This window comes from Watersipora subatra, chromosome 3, assembly GCF_963576615.1.
Source record: "Watersipora subatra chromosome 3, tzWatSuba1.1, whole genome shotgun sequence".
NCBI classification, from domain to species: domain Eukaryota; kingdom Metazoa; phylum Bryozoa; class Gymnolaemata; order Cheilostomatida; family Watersiporidae; genus Watersipora; species Watersipora subatra.
The window spans coordinates 10514902-10534380 of NC_088710.1; the positions used below are offsets into that span (position 1 = coordinate 10514902).

The 19479-nt window shown below is 33.6% G+C and overlaps 1 protein-coding gene across 1 annotated transcript; it reads right to left on the minus strand.

Moving 5' to 3' along the window:
- Positions 1-395: 395 nt before the first annotated feature.
- On the minus strand, positions 396-19477 carry LOC137390328 (uncharacterized). The gene is made up of 10 exons (XM_068076661.1): positions 19454-19477; positions 18022-18161; positions 16392-16614; positions 15424-15593; positions 12741-12833; positions 10838-11063; positions 9393-9470; positions 4059-5010; positions 3019-3354; positions 396-860 (listed from the first exon to the last, which is right to left on the minus strand). Exons 1-10 carry the CDS (start codon positions 19475-19477, stop codon positions 814-816), a joined length of 2289 nt encoding a protein of 762 aa, XP_067932762.1. The 3' UTR covers positions 396-813.
- Between the last annotated feature and the right edge of the window lie 2 nt (positions 19478-19479).

The following is a 19479-nucleotide window of genomic DNA, read 5'->3' on the forward strand; positions in this document are numbered from 1 at the left end:
ACTATTTAAAGTAAAATATAAGTAGAATAGACAGCCAACGAGATTTCGCATTGAACTGCTCCAGATGCCTAAAAAAAGTTTTTTTGAAGAACATCAAAGGAGAGAATCTCAGTCAAAGATTTTTGAGTTTTTTTCGTTAACACAACCTGATGAACACAGGCTATAATAACTCAGTGAAATTAATCTAGCTGTAAAGTTATTATTAAAAGGCCAAACCACGCCTTTTGAACAGTGATACAAATATTGACATATCTCATTTATTTGTTTATATTATTTGTTATTATATTATTTATTATTATATTTATTTGGTTATAAGTCAAATCCTTGCTGGTTCATAAAAAACTTGAACAACCAACAAAATAAAAAAACTCAACTTTGCTAAAAAATGACAGGCAAGAAACTTACGACATGCATTCTAGGCATTGCAACACAAAATGTCTGCAATAGCAGTGTTTGGGCTTGCACCAAATCGAGAGTGGAGCCTGCATATATTTGCATAGTCCACTTCATCTCAAGTGTCAGGAATCATAAAAGCTATTGACATTCTTGTGATAAACTTGGGAGGGAATAAATTCAATGAAAATATCATGGATTGGACGGATAGATAACATAGTGTGTTATATATCTATGAAATATGTAAAAAATAATGACAGGCAAAAAAATGTAAACAATCTGCAAAAAAATTGCATAAACTTCAAACAGTACAAAAAATTTTTAAGTTTTGATTGGACGGATTAAGGAGTGAAATAACCCAAGTTCTGTTAAGAAACAGATGAACTGGTTAGGGACGCTATGACTTCTTTTTGAACAAACTTAGCTTTGGTAACTTTGTTTTACTATCTGAACCTTTAGAACTCTTCCTGTAACATACAAAGAGATGGCTGAAGAGGTACAGAGGCTATAACCTATTGCCAGCTAAACTAGCCTCATTGGTTTATTAGCCTGTGTACCAATCAATCAAATTAAAAGTATGCGAAACAATTTAAATGCCTGGTAATAAACAGTAGGTAGATAGAAAACCATTTTAGTCGCTCACAATGTAAACTAGTCTTTAATGTGGACATACTCAAATCAGAAGTAATTTAATTATTATGATGAGATTTTTAATTTAATTTAAATTTAATTTTAATTTAATTTATATGAATGCTGAAATTGTCACTATATACGTGCGGTAAACCTCGCACAAAAATGCTGTTATTGGCCGACAAGAGAAATGAGGTTTGCATCAATTACTAAAGATATAGGTCAGCAAGCAAACAACCTTTATCGATGCAACTTTCTCTTAGTCGCTAGTAAGACATTTATTGAAACAGCGCTTATGGTAAACAATCCTATTTATATAAACTGAGTAAGTTCGGTAGTACTCTACATGTATGTACTTATCCAAATTACTCTTTAATCTGAAGAGTTGTCTTACCAGAATGCGAAGAAAGCACAACTTGAAGAATTATGACAACAACACTGAAAAGCCCACAAAAACTATATTTACAGCAGCAGCTGAAAGCAATGAAAATTTTAGAAGTACTTATTCCATAAATTGTTTTAAAATTAAGGAGTTGTTTTACCAAAATGCACAAAAAGCAAAAACTGAAAAATTATGAAAACACTGTCGAGAAACCCACAACAAAGTACAGTACTTTAAAAGCAGCAGGTGGGGTCAGAGCAATGAAAAGCTTAGTTTATAAGGTTAGTGAACAACTGAAGCTCTTGATCTAAATTAAAAATACTTTAGAATCAGCGAGCTGAGCTCCAGCAATGTTATATGTAAGATAAAAAGCCTTGTCAGTTTATACAAGGAAATTAGAATGAGAATAATTCATTACTTCAAGTATGTTTCGTTGTTTTTGGGCTCTGGAGCGAATTAAGTAAAACTCAATGCATTCTTATAAGAGTATTTGCTTTAACATATGACATTTTTGTCAAACGCAGCAAATAATAAAAAGGATTAACTTGCTATGTCAAAGTCTGGCTGTGTAAATATTTTGAAAGTAGTTATCTACTTACAGCGGCACTCAACTGAGAGCAGACTTACTCTAGACTTACTATGGTAGCACATACTTAGTTTTTTTAGAAGAGCCAGATTTAGAACTGTTGTTATCCTGAGTTTCTGGAATGTTGAGTCGGGGTGATGATTGAGGAGATGAAGAAACTGGCAACCGAGAGCCATTGAGTTTTAGATTTCTTGGAGTTATCTCACTACTGTGAGAAAGGTTTACAGCGGATAGAGATATCTGTTGTAATGCTGGAAGGCCTGAACGAGAAGAGCGGCAAGGAGCAGCATTAGTTTTCAAAACTCACAGCAAATCTTTTAGTAACGCCATCAGCAGCACCAAATGAGTAAGTCTATCACTATGGTAGCACACATTAGCATGGTTGATTATATTTAACATAGTTGTTATTCGTATAGGCGGAACTTAAAGAGAGATGCCTAATAAAGATGAAAGGAGGAGATAATTCCCATAAAATTTTCTGTAATAATCACTTGCTAAACATAGTATATTTAAAATATAAAAGATATAGAAACAATAAGTCATAGACTAAAAGTTACTCTGATGGTTTTATTTATAGTTTTGTAGAATTGGTTTTGTGTGGAGTCTAAAAAGCTTAAGTCCGTTTTTTTCACATGTCTGCCATTTCTACGGTCATACTAATTTAAACAATTACTGAAACAAACTGTAAAATTAACACATTTGTCTCTCAAATGGTATTTTGATGAAAGCAAAGTAAGTATTTGACAAGTAAATTCAATATTTATAGATAGTCATGCATGCAAGTAAAAAAGCAGATTGACAAATATTCAAATTCAATACTTATCATTGTACTTCAATACTTAATGTGTAAAATTGGTGTGTAGCAGCTCAAATTTAAGTTTTATGGAAAGGAAGGATTCTAAGAGGAAAGGTTTTACACCCATTTTAAACGTGTTGAACACTCAGTTATTGGTCACTCAATCCTTGCTGGGAGCCTCTGCTAGTTAGTTAAAAGCACTCCAATTCTCACAGCAGCACCTGAGCCTACCTTTCATAGTTGATGCTTCACTAGCTCTTGATCCTGATGCGCCTTCAAATGTCTCCACTGATTGTATGCTGTCTAGTGAACCATTCTTATCAGCTAAGGCTATCGCTTGTGTGGTCTGAAGAGTTTGCTGCACTTGCTTGTTCATCTGAAAATGATCTACTGAATTTGCTGAAGGCTCTGAGGCTATGTTCAGGAGGGATCTGGTGTAGTCTGATGAGATGGACTCTGTTTCCACTAAGGAGTCTCCTTCTTCAGCATCTGATATTATGCTAAGATCCAATGCCGAAAAGCATCGTTTGTGGGACTCACGAGGGTCACCCCTCCACTCTACACGACCTTAAGAGATACATAAATACCTTGTGAAAAAAATATTTTGTTAGCATTTGAATTTACTAATATCAAGGAAATCTAGAATCAAATATGTTTAGAATGTAAAATGCCTAGTATCTCTAGAAAAGTAAGAAAATGATTTTGAAATCTCACTCTCTACATAGGTCCTACTCTACAATTTTCTTGGTTCCCTTGCTATGTATGCTTTACGGTTTCTATTGTTTACAATCTACTTTACGTATAAAAATGTTTGAAAAACAAATATTTGAATAATTACTTTAAATAATTTCATATACAAGCTGACAAAAATTGACAAACAATAAAAGTGTAATTTAATTAAAAATTAGGCTAAGTAAAAATTATGTATGAAAAAACCAATAAGAATATTTATAAGTCTTTATAAAACAAACATTGTGTCTTATTTTCAAATTTAGCTGAATTTCTGCATTTTACTTCAATCCTTAAAAGCAAGGAAATGCAAACTGTATGTAGTAATGAGATATGGTCAAGTATGAATATACATAAAGCCTTTTTTTATATTTTTTTGACTTCCAAAATAATTTTGTAATTTTTAATTTAAAAACATGCAAAGTGGCACAGTTCATCAATTATACCCTTACTACATTTTTTTTAAATTTTAACTTTTAAGCTCACTACATAAAATTACAAAAATGTTAGTGTTGCCAGGCAGTCAATTTCTCATAGTTTACCTGATTTTGCAATGATGTCATCTTTAAGAGCCTTTATTTGACCAATCTCATCAGACCCTGATTGGCCAATTAGGATAGCCTCAGCTTCGCCATCTTGGTCAATTTCGAATGAGTCTTTCCGAGTTTCCTTTGCTATATCTGGAAGACTTTTGGTAATCTTTGGTGTTGGAGCCAAACATTTTTTTGATCGTTGCTTAGCTTTCTTTAGGTGTTTAAATATTTTTAAGGTCTTTTCGCGTGACATGGATGGCCCTCCATGAGATGAATTGTTTCTCCGTTGTTTATCGAGTTCTTCATTCTCATCAGTGTCATCGGAATCCGTATTTACATCCTCTATGGAACCGACAACTCCAAGTCCTCCTGCCAGTCTTGGTGAGGTAACAGCGTATAGGTCAGGGTCAGCAACCGAAATAGTTACAGGGATTTCTGCTATTTGAAAAGGAGATGCACTAGCGCCGCGGCCATCTATTTCATCAATTCCTGCAAACATCGGCTTGCCAACGGAATAACTAATTTGTCGTTCATTTCCTGAGGAAACAGTACCAGAAGGTTCTGGAAATGAGTGAGAATCACTCCATGAATTTCCGCTACTGTCCGTTTCTATCTGATATAGACTGTCCAGTTTTTCTGGTATGTTCTGAGGGTCATCTTGCTCATCACTCTTAGCAGTCAGGGTAGCCGCTTGTGTATCAATAGAACTTAAGCTATCCGCTATTGCAGCCTCTCCGTGACTCTCAACTAAACTATTGGCTGCTGTCCTCCGCTCTAAATTGCTGTCTCGAGTATTGATCTCTTGTTCAGCTAACGATACTGATGAATGCTGATTATTGTCTGGCTTTACCGATGTTAGCTGAGAGCTCAAGGTGACCACCTGCGCGCGGAGACTTTTTATTTCATTTTGTAATCTTTCCTTTTCCTGCTCAGCATTGTTTAGGTGATTTTCCAGCTCCTCCTGCATTAAGTGGCAGCACAACTGTTAGCACTTGTCAACACCTGACTATTATAAGGGTTTAGCAGAGAGTAATAAAAATGCTTTCATTCAGCTTGTCCGCATTCTTATGTTTGCCTTTAAAAACTTATAATGTTTATTTAAAGAAAATCTTACTATAAGATAACTTACTGTATATACTTTAATAACAAATCTTTTTTCAAATTTTTATTTTGAATGAATAAATGATTTTATTTTGTACTTACCAAAAGATGCACTCAACAGTTGTGTTAAGTCTTTAAATCTTTTGTCAAAAGAGATAAGATGTGTCCTTAAGATTAGTGTTTCAAGTCTCTCCTTGTATAAACTTTTGTTTTTTGGCGTTTATGACACCACATGGTAACACCTTTTTTTTGCTTATTTGTTTTTTTGGAGCACCATAATTCTTAAACGCATTTTCTTTATAAAAACAATTATGAACTGCTCAATAAAAGTATATTTATATGATTTCTACAAACTAAACACCGTAGTTAGATTACATACAGAGAATACAGTTAAGGACTTTATAGCTAAACACATAATTATATACAACTATATTAGTGTAACTTTAATAAATACATTGTTTGCATCGTATAAACTTGTAGCTGGTTTGTGTAGAGCAACATACTAAAAGGTGAGGCAAGAGTTAAGTTATCTCTTCAAATTAACAAAACGAAGTACAGTACGCAACTTCTAAATTCAAGAAATTGAAAAGCTTGTCTTTGCATCAAGTGTGATTCAGTTGCCTGCGCATTACGTCAGAACTACCTACAGCTATGATGTTTAGTCTATAAATCTCTCTTGACCTAATCTTAGTATTCTCTCTACTGCCATCGCTATTGTATATTTGTGATAAAATAAAAGTAAAAAAATATAGACTGATACAATCGGAAAGTTTTAAATAATTACAGGCAAGTAATTGTAATGTTTTTTCAGCTAATAAAATGGCTGAGTCAATTTTCATTAATTGTGTTTAATTCATGTAAAGTACAGTTCATTAATTTACACATAAATGAAACGCAATTAATGAAAATTGTGCTTTATTTACATTCGTTTACTGATTTTTTTGCAAAGCGTGCTCTTAACTTAATAAGAACTGCCACGAAGCAATCCTAAACCCTTCAATTGCGGAGTAATCATACTTTTAAATTGCACATCTAACGAGTTAAAGAAAACCAGTATGTCAACATCGAGATTTTTTTCTTTTAAAATTTCAAGGCTTTATCAACTGTTGCAAACAGTAAAATCGTGACACTTGATGTTCAGAACTTGTTAACCATGCTATTTTAGGTGCATGTGGGATTGAAAAATTTTGCGTTCAAATTTGTAAGAAACAACAACTAGCCACTTGGGTTACAGCTTTTCCTACTTGTTGTCAATTTCACCATAGAAACTACGAAAAGCTGTGACTTGATTGATTAGTCACTACAATTATAGACTGTGCTATTATATTAGTACTGTATTTCAAAACCCTTAAAGGTTGACTTGCAACAAAATTCAAATTACTGTTATTTGGTATCAAAAGATTCACCATGTCTTACTCTGCTGTGTTGTAGGTGCCAAATACGTGGAAATGTGATTACAAGCCCTTAAAAGCTCAAAAACGAAAAGCCGCCGTAGATTGGAATCTGTTTATTTATCTGACGTATTCATTATAGCTTGGTTATCGTCTTGTCACATGATGTTCTCGCGTGTATTGAAAGGCCAATAAAAAGCTCACTATAAAACATATTGTAGCACTAGTTTATGACAAACACTTCGGGTTTTACCAAAGTCCCCGTATTAAATATAGATGCTCGCTACTTTACAGTTTTGTTTTGGCATTATTCAATCGTCAAGTCGTAATTTGATCACGTGACCCAATACTTCACAAATAATTTTTGCAGCACTTTTCGATTATCACAGGTAACCAACAGGCTCGTCATGATTATCAGACAATGGTATGTACTCCTTCGAGCTAAGGTTAAAAAGTTTAACGATTTTTTACAGTAATTTTACGGTAAGTTATAAGATATCACTGCTAAAAGTGACAGCATTACAATGACGATAAAACAGACGCGTAAGAACAATAGACATGGTTTTATTGAATGCGTGAAGTATATTTATAAAAATATTTCGACGAATGAGGTTGCATGAAAGTGTAAACAGAAACCATCCTGTAGCAACTACGTCCCATTTGAACCGTTTTGGAAAGCGAATCCAAACTACGGCGGTCTCGTGTGGCTGCGATTAACTGTTCGTTTTTTAGCTTTTAAGATCTTGTAATCACATTCCCATATATTTTGCACCTACAACATAACAGAGTAAGACATGGTAAATCTTATGATACCAAATAACTGTAATGTGAATTTTGTTGCAAGTCAACCTTTAAGCAAACCAGATACTATGTTCGATCGCAAACCAATGATGAGCTGGTCACCCACTCACTATCATAGTATAAGTTTGTTACCAACTGAGGGGTTATATTCTCGCTAGACAGAAACAAATATTTAGAGTTAAAGACAATCATTAAAGAGTCAATGAATGACCAGGGTTCAATATTCTGATTTTATGCGCTAATTTGTATTTGGTCAAGGACTATTTCTTTAACAAAATTTTTAATACGTTTATTTTTATAACTAAATTATCTATTAATAAACTTATATTAAAAATAATAAGGACAATTTTTTAATGCCATTCGTTATTCATTGCATCAGTTTTTTGTTCATAATCTTTAACTCTTTACTCAACGAGGAGTTGTTTACTCATCAAAACTCTATCAGAAAGCTTTACTTTGTTCCTTAGTCACCTTTGTATGAGAGTGTGACCAGCCCATAGCAACAGCTAATAACACAGGCTATGTTCTATGTTTAGAATATTTTAGAGTTAAAGATAGACAAGTGTGTGGACACATCAGGTAGTAAGGAACACATGCTAGACTTGTTAGGAACACAGCAAACACACACCTTAGCATAAGCATGGCTGCCCTTCAGCCTATCCAAAGCTCTCTCAGACTCTGTAAGCCGAGAGGTTGCTGTTTCGTACTCTGTAGTTAGCGTTTTAAGTAGTCGATTACTTTCACTCACTGAAGAATCTAGTCTAGCGTTAGATCTAGCTAGATTCATCTTCTCCTGTTATATTAAACACAAATGAAAACAGTGCTGTTAGGAACACAGTCTCCTACACACAGTGCTTTAAAACACCAAACTGAATACACTATAACTATTCTTGTTTTTTGAAAACATTGACTATCAATTAAAAAAAACAAATAGATGATTTTAGAAACATTTTTTTAAACTTTTCAAGTCAAACAAAAAAATTTCTTAAAAAGATTTTGTGTGATATTAACAATATGTTATTGCATCGAAAGGCATTACCCTGGCTGATACTCACTACTGCTGACAAGCAGGTGACTCTTTTAAAGTGTAAGACCAAAGGTCATCCCAAAAAGTGTGCTTATGTTAGCCTTTTTGGAGTCATCTTACTCTGCATCACTTTAACACATTTTACGTGTAGACCTCTATTGTTTACATGATTACCATAAAATATGCGATAAGAGTTCTGCCATTTGCAATTCTGTGTTATATCATGGCTGGTGTTTACAGTTTAACAATAATCAATTCAAATTTTTTTAGGGAATTTAGCCTAATCATTTTAAAATGTTTCTGTCTTATTGATTAATCACAGTTTGATATATCATTATTGTTATTATTATTATTGTTTAAATAAATATTGCAAAATAAATTCATGTTATTAAAAAATAAATAAATCAATGAGTAAATAGATGCTAATGTAAGCAAGTCAAAATATAATTTTCTTAAATAAAATTAAAAAAATCATAAGTGTGAAAGCAAAACTAAATGTTGATCTGCAAAAATACGCAGTTGAGGGCAAAAAAATGCAAATATCACACAATCTGAATACGCTTTTTCAACAATTTGCAGGCACTGATTATATTTTATAAACAACCTTCAGAAGAGTAGTTGGAGCAAAGGCCAAAGCATAGAGAATGAGTAGCACGTGTAGACTGAGTATCTATGCCCAGCCTAACTCCTTGCTTAAACATAGTTAACATACTTTTGCATAGCAACTCAGAATTATCCCTCCTAAAACTTTTTTAAATTTTTCGTTATTTATTTAATCAGTAAAATGATATTAGATTAAGACCTAAAAAGCTTGATACATTCTGATGAGAATACCATTTCTTACCACACCATACAATGTGATTTCAAAAGAAGCTTTGAATTACATGTGTATAATTATGTGCTAAAAATGTTAGCTTTTCATGTTTTGGTAAAATTATAATAATTTTGGTAACTATTATTTTGACATTTGCATAATAATAGAAACAATAACAATAATAGTAATAGTAGTCACATGAAAGTTACCTTCTCTATTTTAAACATGTCCATCTTTGCTTCCTTCAACTCAAGTTGAGCCTTCCTCTTCTCTGAATCCATATGGTGCTATGAGAATATACCAAGCAAGTGTATACATGTATGTATGAAGAATTGATACAGCTGCCCAACTTTATGACTCTGTATGAGCAATATATTAGACATTACAGACTAGCAGTAACCATGGTGGGACCGAGGACTTGCATTATTCTCCATCAGATGGTCTATAGGCGGGTTTTTAAAAGTCTCAGAAACCAGATGGAGTTTTGAAATTAAATATTTTACCAACTTGGCAGACGACATGGAGCATATGTGTGTGAAGTTTGGATGAAATCAGCCTGTAAATGTGGAAAAGCAAAGAATTTATGCAGACTAACAGAGAGACACAATGACAAGGTCGGGTTTATAATTATAGATAAAACTGCATCAGGGTTTTAGGAGTCCAGTTGACTTAAATCTTTCGTTTTTTTCCTTAAAAATTAGTTTGCGATATATTAGTTAGGCGATAACTTCAAGAGTCTTTCTGAAGTTATCACCTGATTAGAACAGAGTTACTTCGGCTTGAAACAAATTTGTAGTGATTAACTAACAACTGAGTGCCTTTTATATTTTATATTAGCTGAATGCCTGTGCAAGGGTAATAAAATAATTACCCAACGAATTTGAATAACTTAGCTAGTAATTTAAGCTAGTCTAAATCTTTACTATAATAAGAGCTGTGTCTGAAGCCAGCTTAATAATCGTTACACATAATGATCTCTCATCCAATCATGATCATAAAGCGTGTTAGTAATAACCATTAGTATTTTTCCAAGCGCTTTAAACGTGCCTATTGTAACCGATGTAATGAATATGACCACAATTATCTCATTGTATAGCAATATAGCCACTTAGCGTAGTGGCTAGAATGTCTGCCTACAGACCCGATGATCTGAGTATAAAACCAGTGTAAAGCACATTTTTCATTCTTTAAACTTTATCGCCATAAAGTATAAATGGACACACGAATAACAAACAGACAAACACTGAAATTTATGTATATATTATCATTAAACTATAATTTACTCGTCACATAATGTACTGAATGCTTTCTCTTAATTATTTTCTATAAACTAGCATTTCTAATGGTAATAAAAAATTTCAGTTTATATATTTTTACATGTCTTTTTACTTTTTATCTATGTCCTCTTCGCTATCACTTACCCAGTTGTGATGGTTCAAAGTAATCTGAAAGTTATACGTGTACACTGGAAACTATTTTGTGGGTGGAGTTTTATATTTGCCAAAACTTATTTGATATCATGAAATCGTGAAAATTTTTTATAGTAAAGTAGTTATTAGTACACATTTGATTGCAGCAGCATTTTCTCCTACAAATAGCTCAATCAATTTGTAGCAAACCATACTATCTTAGAACTGCGCTTTGGAAGTCTTACCTGCTCTGTGAGAAGCTTTGTATTCTGGGCACGCAATGAAGTGCATTCAGCAAAAAGTGAGTCTCTTTCAGCCGAAAGCGCTACAGCTGACTCGCGACTCATTGCTGCCGCACCATGAGACAAATTCATGTTGTCATTCGTGCCACTCAACTGCCTATTCACATCCTTCAACAGCCGCTCAAGCTTTGTTATCTCCATCTTGTATGAGTGCGCCTCGGCTTCCAGACTGTTCAATTAAGGAGAAAGTTATTGAACATGGTTGGTCTGTTACAGTAGTGATCTGAATTAGATGTTATTTTATGCAAATATGTTAGTTTCGTCAAAGAGGATAGTATTTGCAGGAAGCGATCAACTAGTAACAACTCTAACTATGAAGGTCGGTGCCAAGTGCAGCAAAATGCATTTATTTACTCTGCTGAGACATCTTTTTCATTCTTTATTTTGGGCAAATCTAACTAACAATACCCAGCTCATCTATAATAAAACCAGTTATTTTATTTTAAGTTTTAGCAAATAGGTAGTTAGGTGAGGTTGTATCAATAATTTAAATTGTTAAGAACATCGCTTACAGAAATTAAGTCCTCCCTCAGTCTATGTATGGCTAGATTTTAATTTATTCCATAAGATACATGCAATTTTTGCTAAACTATATTATTTTAAAAGCAATTAAATTAAAAATTAATGATGCTGGCAGCATATCCTGAAAAAAATCTGCTACACTCACTACCTAATATGAGTGTTGACAGGATGGGAAGTTTGTAAGTCTAACGTTACTGTTATAATAGTTGGCATATTCCTGTGGCTATGTTAGCCAGCTTTTATAGCTAATAATAATTGAAATGGCTAATAATAATAATAACAAATAATAATTCTAATAATAGACTAATAACAACTAATAACAACTAATAATAACGGTGGTAGGCCAGTCAACTCACTGACCACAAGATAAGCTGGTCTGCCAACTTTAGTAAGAAATAGGCTGTACGACAGACTATTTTTTTAAATATACTGCGTTACCACATAACATTTTTACTACATACATTGTACATACTGTAGTCCAATTTGTACTAATCAAATTCTCGGCAACTAGCAGCAAGACTATCTATTGTAAGAAGATTAGAAGTGTCTTTGCTGACAGAAATTATTGAAGAAATATAGTGTGGCGGCTAATCGCCGAGCCCAGGGCCAAGTGAGAGCAAAATCCGAGACCCAAAACGGCCCTCGCTAGAGCCTCCGATCGGTCAAATGGTAGGTTACCTAGTCGACCCTAACACCAAATGGCGGGGGCTTGCCATTCCACAAAAACTATATAAGACGACGCAAAAGCGGCAGAAGGCAGAGAACCTGAAAGGCTTATATCGTGCAGTTTGCTGTTTGTTTATTACATCTGCATCAATATATATTTGTGAAATATGTATATATTGATTGTCTCTGTATTTAAGTGGTGTGGTTTTTGTGGAGCAAGTAAAGGATCATGGCAGTTTTCTTTAGAATAGTATACTAGACGGTTGTGCAAAATATAGCGCATAAACCAATCAATGGGCTGGTAAATCATGTTATTACTACCACGGAGTCATTAGCTACTAATAACAACTACTATGGTTTACTAACACCTCTGGTTGCTTTTTATAGGAATATAAATATATATTAAGAATATAATATAAAATATAGTGTCATACTCTAAGCTGACTAAACTTCTTAGCAGGCTCTTTAAGATATATAAACAAATATAGAGAAATACAAAGCTAAATACATAGACTTCACATACAGGTGTATGAAAATATAGAACGACATCAATAACTTTATAAAAGACCAGCCAGTATGATATACTAATAAATACATATGCAATATATACTGCCATAGACATCTACATAAACATGCTAGTAGAGTGGTATGCAGAAACCTGTGAATCCTCTCTTGCAGTGTGGTTACAGTGACTTCCTTTGCCCTCTCTAACTGCTCTAGCCTTATCTTCACCTCAGTACACTTTTCTTCGCTGCAACAACAAAAGCCTTTTGTAAGGTTAAAACAGCTCAGGGTTTAGCACGATGATGAGCAAACCCATAGTCTTTTAAATTTTAGCTCTCTTCAAAGGCCAATCAGAACTGGATTCTCTGCTAATGGATGCTGAGAAAACCCTTAAGCCCTTTAAATTATGGCTTTTTTCACAAACCAATCAGATCTAGAACCTCTGCTAATGGATAATAAGCAAATCCTTTAACCTTTTAAATTATGGCTTTCTCCACAAGCCAATCAGATCTAGAGTCTCTATTTTTTAAGCGTGGTACCTCAGACACTTTAGGAAATCAAATGAACATGATGGCAGTATCCCATAACTCTTATTATGCTAATCATACAATTTCGAATATCAGGATAGAACCATTCAAGAGTTTGAAAGCAACCAGCAACCAACCACTGATTTTATCACAGCCAGTCTTTACATTCTTTATATGTGGCATATCTCTGCATTTCATTTAGTATTTGTGTTATATATAAGTGAGTTCAGAGTGAGTGTGAAAACATATCTGAACAAAACCTAAAATGATTTCAAGAAGTGAGAGTTCCCGTTGAAGCATTGACACACCGAATATGAACTCATAAATACAGACAGCCAAAGCAATACAATCACAGCACAAAGAAATCTTAAAAACAACAAAAGAACAAACCAAGAGTGAATTTGTGAGTAATTAGTCTGATCACAACAGCATAACTTATAACCTTCAACTTATAAAGTTAATATACCATTTTAGACTCGTTTCTCTGCTGCAATTTAGAGAATAACTGGCTAAAACACAGGCACTGGGAGTAACTAAGCAATTTATGGTATGACAACTCAGAACATGAAGAGTTCTAGTACACTTATAAGACAAGTCAGTTGAGTTCGATGCAATAATATAACATAAAACCAGCATCAGTCATTCTCAAAGATTCAACCTACAACTCTAATTAGATACGTGGTGAGCTGAATTACTCTGCTGAAAGCTTATAGTGTAAACTAATTATCAGACATAGATGAAGTTGTTGATGTAAACTTTTCTAACTAGTGCCCTGGCGGCTTAGGATGCCGTGGGAGATCATCAAGTGTACCGATAAAACACAGAGAATAAATGTTGTATATAATTAAGAGTCATCTTCTCTCACACTTTATACATTCATCTACATTTCATAGTTATCGTACCATATATGCTTAGCAGTTATCTTATTTTTTATACTTGTGGTTGACACATGTGTACGGATCATTTCCGGTGAGTTAAGCAGTACACACGCTTATATTAAATACTCGTACATGTGTTATCATAGCGTATTTGATATTTACCAATAAAGATATATAGACTAAACATCTAAATACAACAATAAGGGCCTTCACAATTATTACATAGGCTTAAAAGTGGCCGATCAGCGTAGTTGTTATAGTAGACGGCTACTAAGCTAAATGTTAAGAGTTTGAATCCAATAGAAAGTAATTTTTTTATTTTTACCTCCAACCCTGGCTTAGGACAAACAGATACGACTCTTATTTATATATATAAATCTCTAAGTTTGCCGTCTGTTGTTTGGTGTCTGTTCATCTATACCAATTATGAAATCTAGGAATGAAAGATCCACTTCATTTTGGTTTAGAACCCATAAAGATTGCAACCACAAGTGTGTTAACACACGCACCTAACCACAAAGCTAAGCCATTATTATCATTCCTCTCTCTGTTACCATATACGTAAGCTGTATCATTTTTGCGATTGCTCATGCTAAATGTGCACTTTTTTATTAATTAATGTTACCTTTCGCATTTTTTATTTATTAAAATTTTTTAAAAGCTAAATTTTTTGCTACCAACAGTTATTTGTTAAAATTGTAATTTCAAAGCTGCTTTTTAAATTGTGCTGTTACATTCCTATTTTCAGTTTTTTCTAAGGTTTGATTACTAAATCTGTAAAGGCTAAATATTTTTCATGTGGACAATTGTGTTATCTTGAGCAAGAATGGCTTCTACATTCTTTTAAGTACAAGTAAATTTTTTGTATAAAGACTTTTATGACCTGGACAACGCCTAGCATTCATGAAGTTATAGTAATGATTTTGAACCTTTTAAATGCACCCTCAAATTTTTAGTTTGTAGCCAAGAAGTTGACTGTTCAAAATTCATAATCATTGAATGAGTATTTACAAAGTGGCAGATATAAGGAGTGATTACAAGTACTCGCAGATCCTGACTTATTTTGTAGCAATAAAAAGGAAGTATTGAACATCCTTTGCAAACTTATTCTATTATACTAACTGTTCCATTTTAAAGCTTTGTTGAGTAGCTTACATTAGAAATCAACTGATTATTGTAGTTGGTTGATCAATTCACTAAATTTTTACACTGCCTATCAAGTTACACAAAACAGGATTTAGAATAGTGTGACCTATAGTAAGTCATAAAACTTGCGCTTTAGTATTTTACTTGTTTAGAACTGAAACTAAACCTATACATATCTGAACATATACCAACCAACAAATAAACTTTTAGGAAGTTAAATGCATGTATGAAATAAAAGAACTAAATACGCGCTGAGGGCAGAGATGCTACTACACTTTATCCATACCTGTTGTCAGCATCAAGGGCAGCATTGTTGTACTGCTGCTGTAACCTTTCCATCTCCAACTCCTTCTGATTCATCGAGGAGTATGCCATTTGCAGCTCATTCTTGACTAGCTCGAGATCTGAGCCAATATCATAGAGTTGTCTTTCCAACTCCTTCTTTTGCTCAGCTTCCTACAGCAATATAAGTTTGACTAGAAAACTCAATGAAGATACATTTCCGTGGTCAGACTTAGTTTGAACAATTCACTAGATTTTAAATAGAGTTAAACCCTTACGTATTACACTATCTACCACGATACCACATAAGTAACATGCAGTAATGTAGCACAGTAGTAAATCACACAGCATACTGCACTGTAATATAATAGTATATTATATATAATATACTATATATAATATAATAATATGTTATATATAATATATTATTATATAATGTAATAACATATTATATAAATTATATGCAATGTTCTGTAATATACATGTAATAATATATTACAGAACATTGCATACAAGAGACTTTTGACAAATATAGAGAACTTTTGATAATGTTGTTGTTGTTGTTGTTGTTGTTGTTGTTGTGGTAACTATGGCAACAAGTTACAAAATTGTAAAATTATAACAATATATTATGTAGGCTAGTTTCAAAATATTCCCCATAGCAGTCTTCCTGTCTCATCTTCTGCAGTTTTTTCCAACAATATCTAAAATCTTAGCTTCTAAGAGTTTAAATAAGCACCTTACGTTGTTGTGGATAATAACAAAGTCTGAGATCAGTAGACTTAGTTTTCTGAAACAAATAGAAGTTTTAGAAGCTGATAAGTATGGCACTCTACAAAAACACTCGTTGGTTTCATGTACTTTGTGAGCAGGAATGAACATGTGAGGAATTTGTATATTATTATTAGTCTCCAGTATCTCAAACTGCTATAGATGCAAATCTTTCTAATTTTTATACTTATCTCCACTCACCTTCCTCAATGAAGCTATGGTGTTGTTGAGGCCTTCATTTGTTTGTTGAAGTTCAGCAAAGCTTGCCTTTACCTCCCTCATCTCTGAACTCATGTCAGGTAAAATTTGAGTCTCTTCCTTGAGGGTGACTATGAGTTCTTCTTGACGATTCATCACACTTGCGTTATCTTCTAACTCAGACCGTAGAGATGTCACTGTAAACTTTAAACCCTCTAACTCTTTGCTGTAAATAGTAAAATAATCTGAGGTCAAAGTATCAATCAGCAAAAATCAAAACTGAGTTGCACGACATGCTAAAATTAACTCATAGATTTTGACTTCAACGTGTAAAGACTGGAAAATGTACATGTATAACTAGCTAGTATAGCGGTAAATGCAAACCTTAGTTGAAAGGAAAAATGGAAAACTAAAGCCTTTACCATAACAAAAACTATGTCTGTTCAAATTTACGCTAAGAATGTTGCGAAAAAACTGCACTGCATGAAAATTGATACCGGATATTCAGATTCCCAACCAAGCATGGTACCATCTGTGCCACACGATCACCTTACCACATCTAAGAATAATTGTACACATAGTTATTACTCCTGACGATCTCTCATGTGCACAGGCTGCCAAAACCCTAATATTAATAATTAGTAAGTTCACCCTTAGTAGACCTGCAGTGACTAGCTGCTAATTGTGACCTTCGACCTCACTTAGATAACCCTATATTACTTCACTAATCAGCTTCACAGAGACAAGCTGCAACCCAGCTGCAGTTCAAACAACGATTTCATTGGCATTTGTTTTATTCAATAAAATATTCTTGACCACCAAACACTGAGCGCATGGTAAACAACCATGTTCTGCTGTGAAATGTGTTCATAGCTCATTATGTCACGTTTTAACATGTAACCAGGAGGTAGCAATAGAGATCTACTCACGTTTACAGACAGTTTTCTGTTACTCTTGAAAATACAAACTAAACACACTAAAACATGGAGTTGGTAATTAGATCCATCTTGTTTGAAATGCATACAGCTATAACTTGCCTAATATTAAATGTCTTTTACCAACTTCTTTTAGGATGAAGAAAAAGTTGTGAAATGAGCTACTGCAATGAACAATAGCAAAAAATTCTAATGCATCCTCAATTTTGTACACTAATAGTTAGTAAGATAAGATGTTTGATCAAGCTTAGTAGCTACATTTCTGTTTGCTGTTATCTATACGCGTAGCTGTCTAGAATGACTTGACCTTTCTCGTTTGATCTGCAATTTCTTATTGCAAACAAATGCTGGGCATGATGAAGGCCCAAATACCAAACTATCATTTACAACCAAAAAATCTTTTGTTCAAAGATTTGGAGTCACCGCAGTTTTATTTCTTAAACTACCAGATGAGTGTTGAGCGTGTTGTGTTATTCAGGCCTCTACGACTCTCTATATATATTTTTACACTATAGATACTCCTTTTTGAGTAAACAACATTGTATTCCAATAACGTTGTATCATAGTTTCAAAGCTTTGTTGGCAGCTTAGCTATGTTGACACATTCCCAATACTTCATCACTTTCGAAACCTGTCTTTTGGGTGGCAAAGTATCAAATAACTTAGATTAATTTTGCTATGTCAGGTGCAAGTTATACCTTTTATTTGACACTTCATCCAACAACTGTCTGTGTTTGCTCTTCCAATTTTCGATATCTGTCTCTGCAGACTTCAACCTCTCTCGCGCATTTTGTTTACTGCCCTCTGACAGCTCATACCTGTCCGCCGCTGATTTGAGCTAGAAATAAATTAATGACAGCAATTAATGAAAAACAAGTTATTTTTACAAAGAGTAGTTGATATAGTTCCACTACGTGATTTCTGATCAGTTCAGGTCCTAAAAACTCCTACCAATTAGAGATATATGAGGGAGGTCAGAACATAAATTCATAAATTGACAACTTTGATTGGACATTTAACAACTCTTGCGACATTACTTATAGCAGTTAAGTTCTCATAAACTTATACCCAGTCCCAGAAATGATCTGATCTAAACTATAATATCTTTCTACGAGTCACCAGAGTATGAGTCACCAGAGCATGAGTCATTAACGTATGAGAAATCATCCACCCATCCTTTGCTCAATTCTCGCCAGGCCTTCGTAAGTATACTCCGTTATTTCATACCATCAGAGAAAGATAGCATTTTATTGACTACATCTACTGATGTAATACATGTACTAGAATATTGTTTTACTAAATCATTTGATTTGCAGTATTTGAGACCTTTAGATATGTTGGTTAATATAAGTTAACCCTAGTACTAGCGTCAGTTAGGTTGGGGTATTGAAGAGTCATCTCAGAAGTTCTGCTGATTGCCTTAAGTATTATAGCTAATTTTATTGGATAGTGCATAAATAACTTTGGTAATGCGAGAGTTAATGAATTATAGCGCGTGATGTCAACACCTGCTACATGTGAAGTTAGAACATGCTATGAGTTTTATATTAGTACTTACCAAGTTGTAATCCTTCAAAGAAGAAAATGTCTAATCACAATGAGATGGATAAACTTTCAAAACAAGACGATCACATTAGGCAAAGACAATTATTGAAGGAGAACTAAATAAAAATGTTCCTCAGATTTGAGATATAAGATAGGAATCTAGAATGAAACTCAAATATGAGTCACAAAATATATTGTGACTTATATATTTAAAATATATTAGTCACAATATATCTTTACAATGAAACCCAGATACAAGACATCAGACACGGTGTTTCAGTATATAACTCAAATGCGTAACACTAGATAAATATCTTTAAAATAAAACTCAAATATGAGACATGGGACAGATTTATTCAAAATTAAATTTAAATGCGAGACAACAGATAACTGTTTTTAGAATGAACCACCAGCTAGTTTAATAAAAGCCTTTTTGTTTATGCTTCTTACTTTCAGGAAGTTCAGTAGGTTTCGCCTCACTGAAAGTAACCTGAATGTCTCAATAGCTGTTAACAAAGTGAAACATACGGAATACAACACGCTAATATTCAACATTCTGGTTAAACAAAGACTAAAACAAGTTACCTGTGCATCAGTGTTTGCTCGCATCT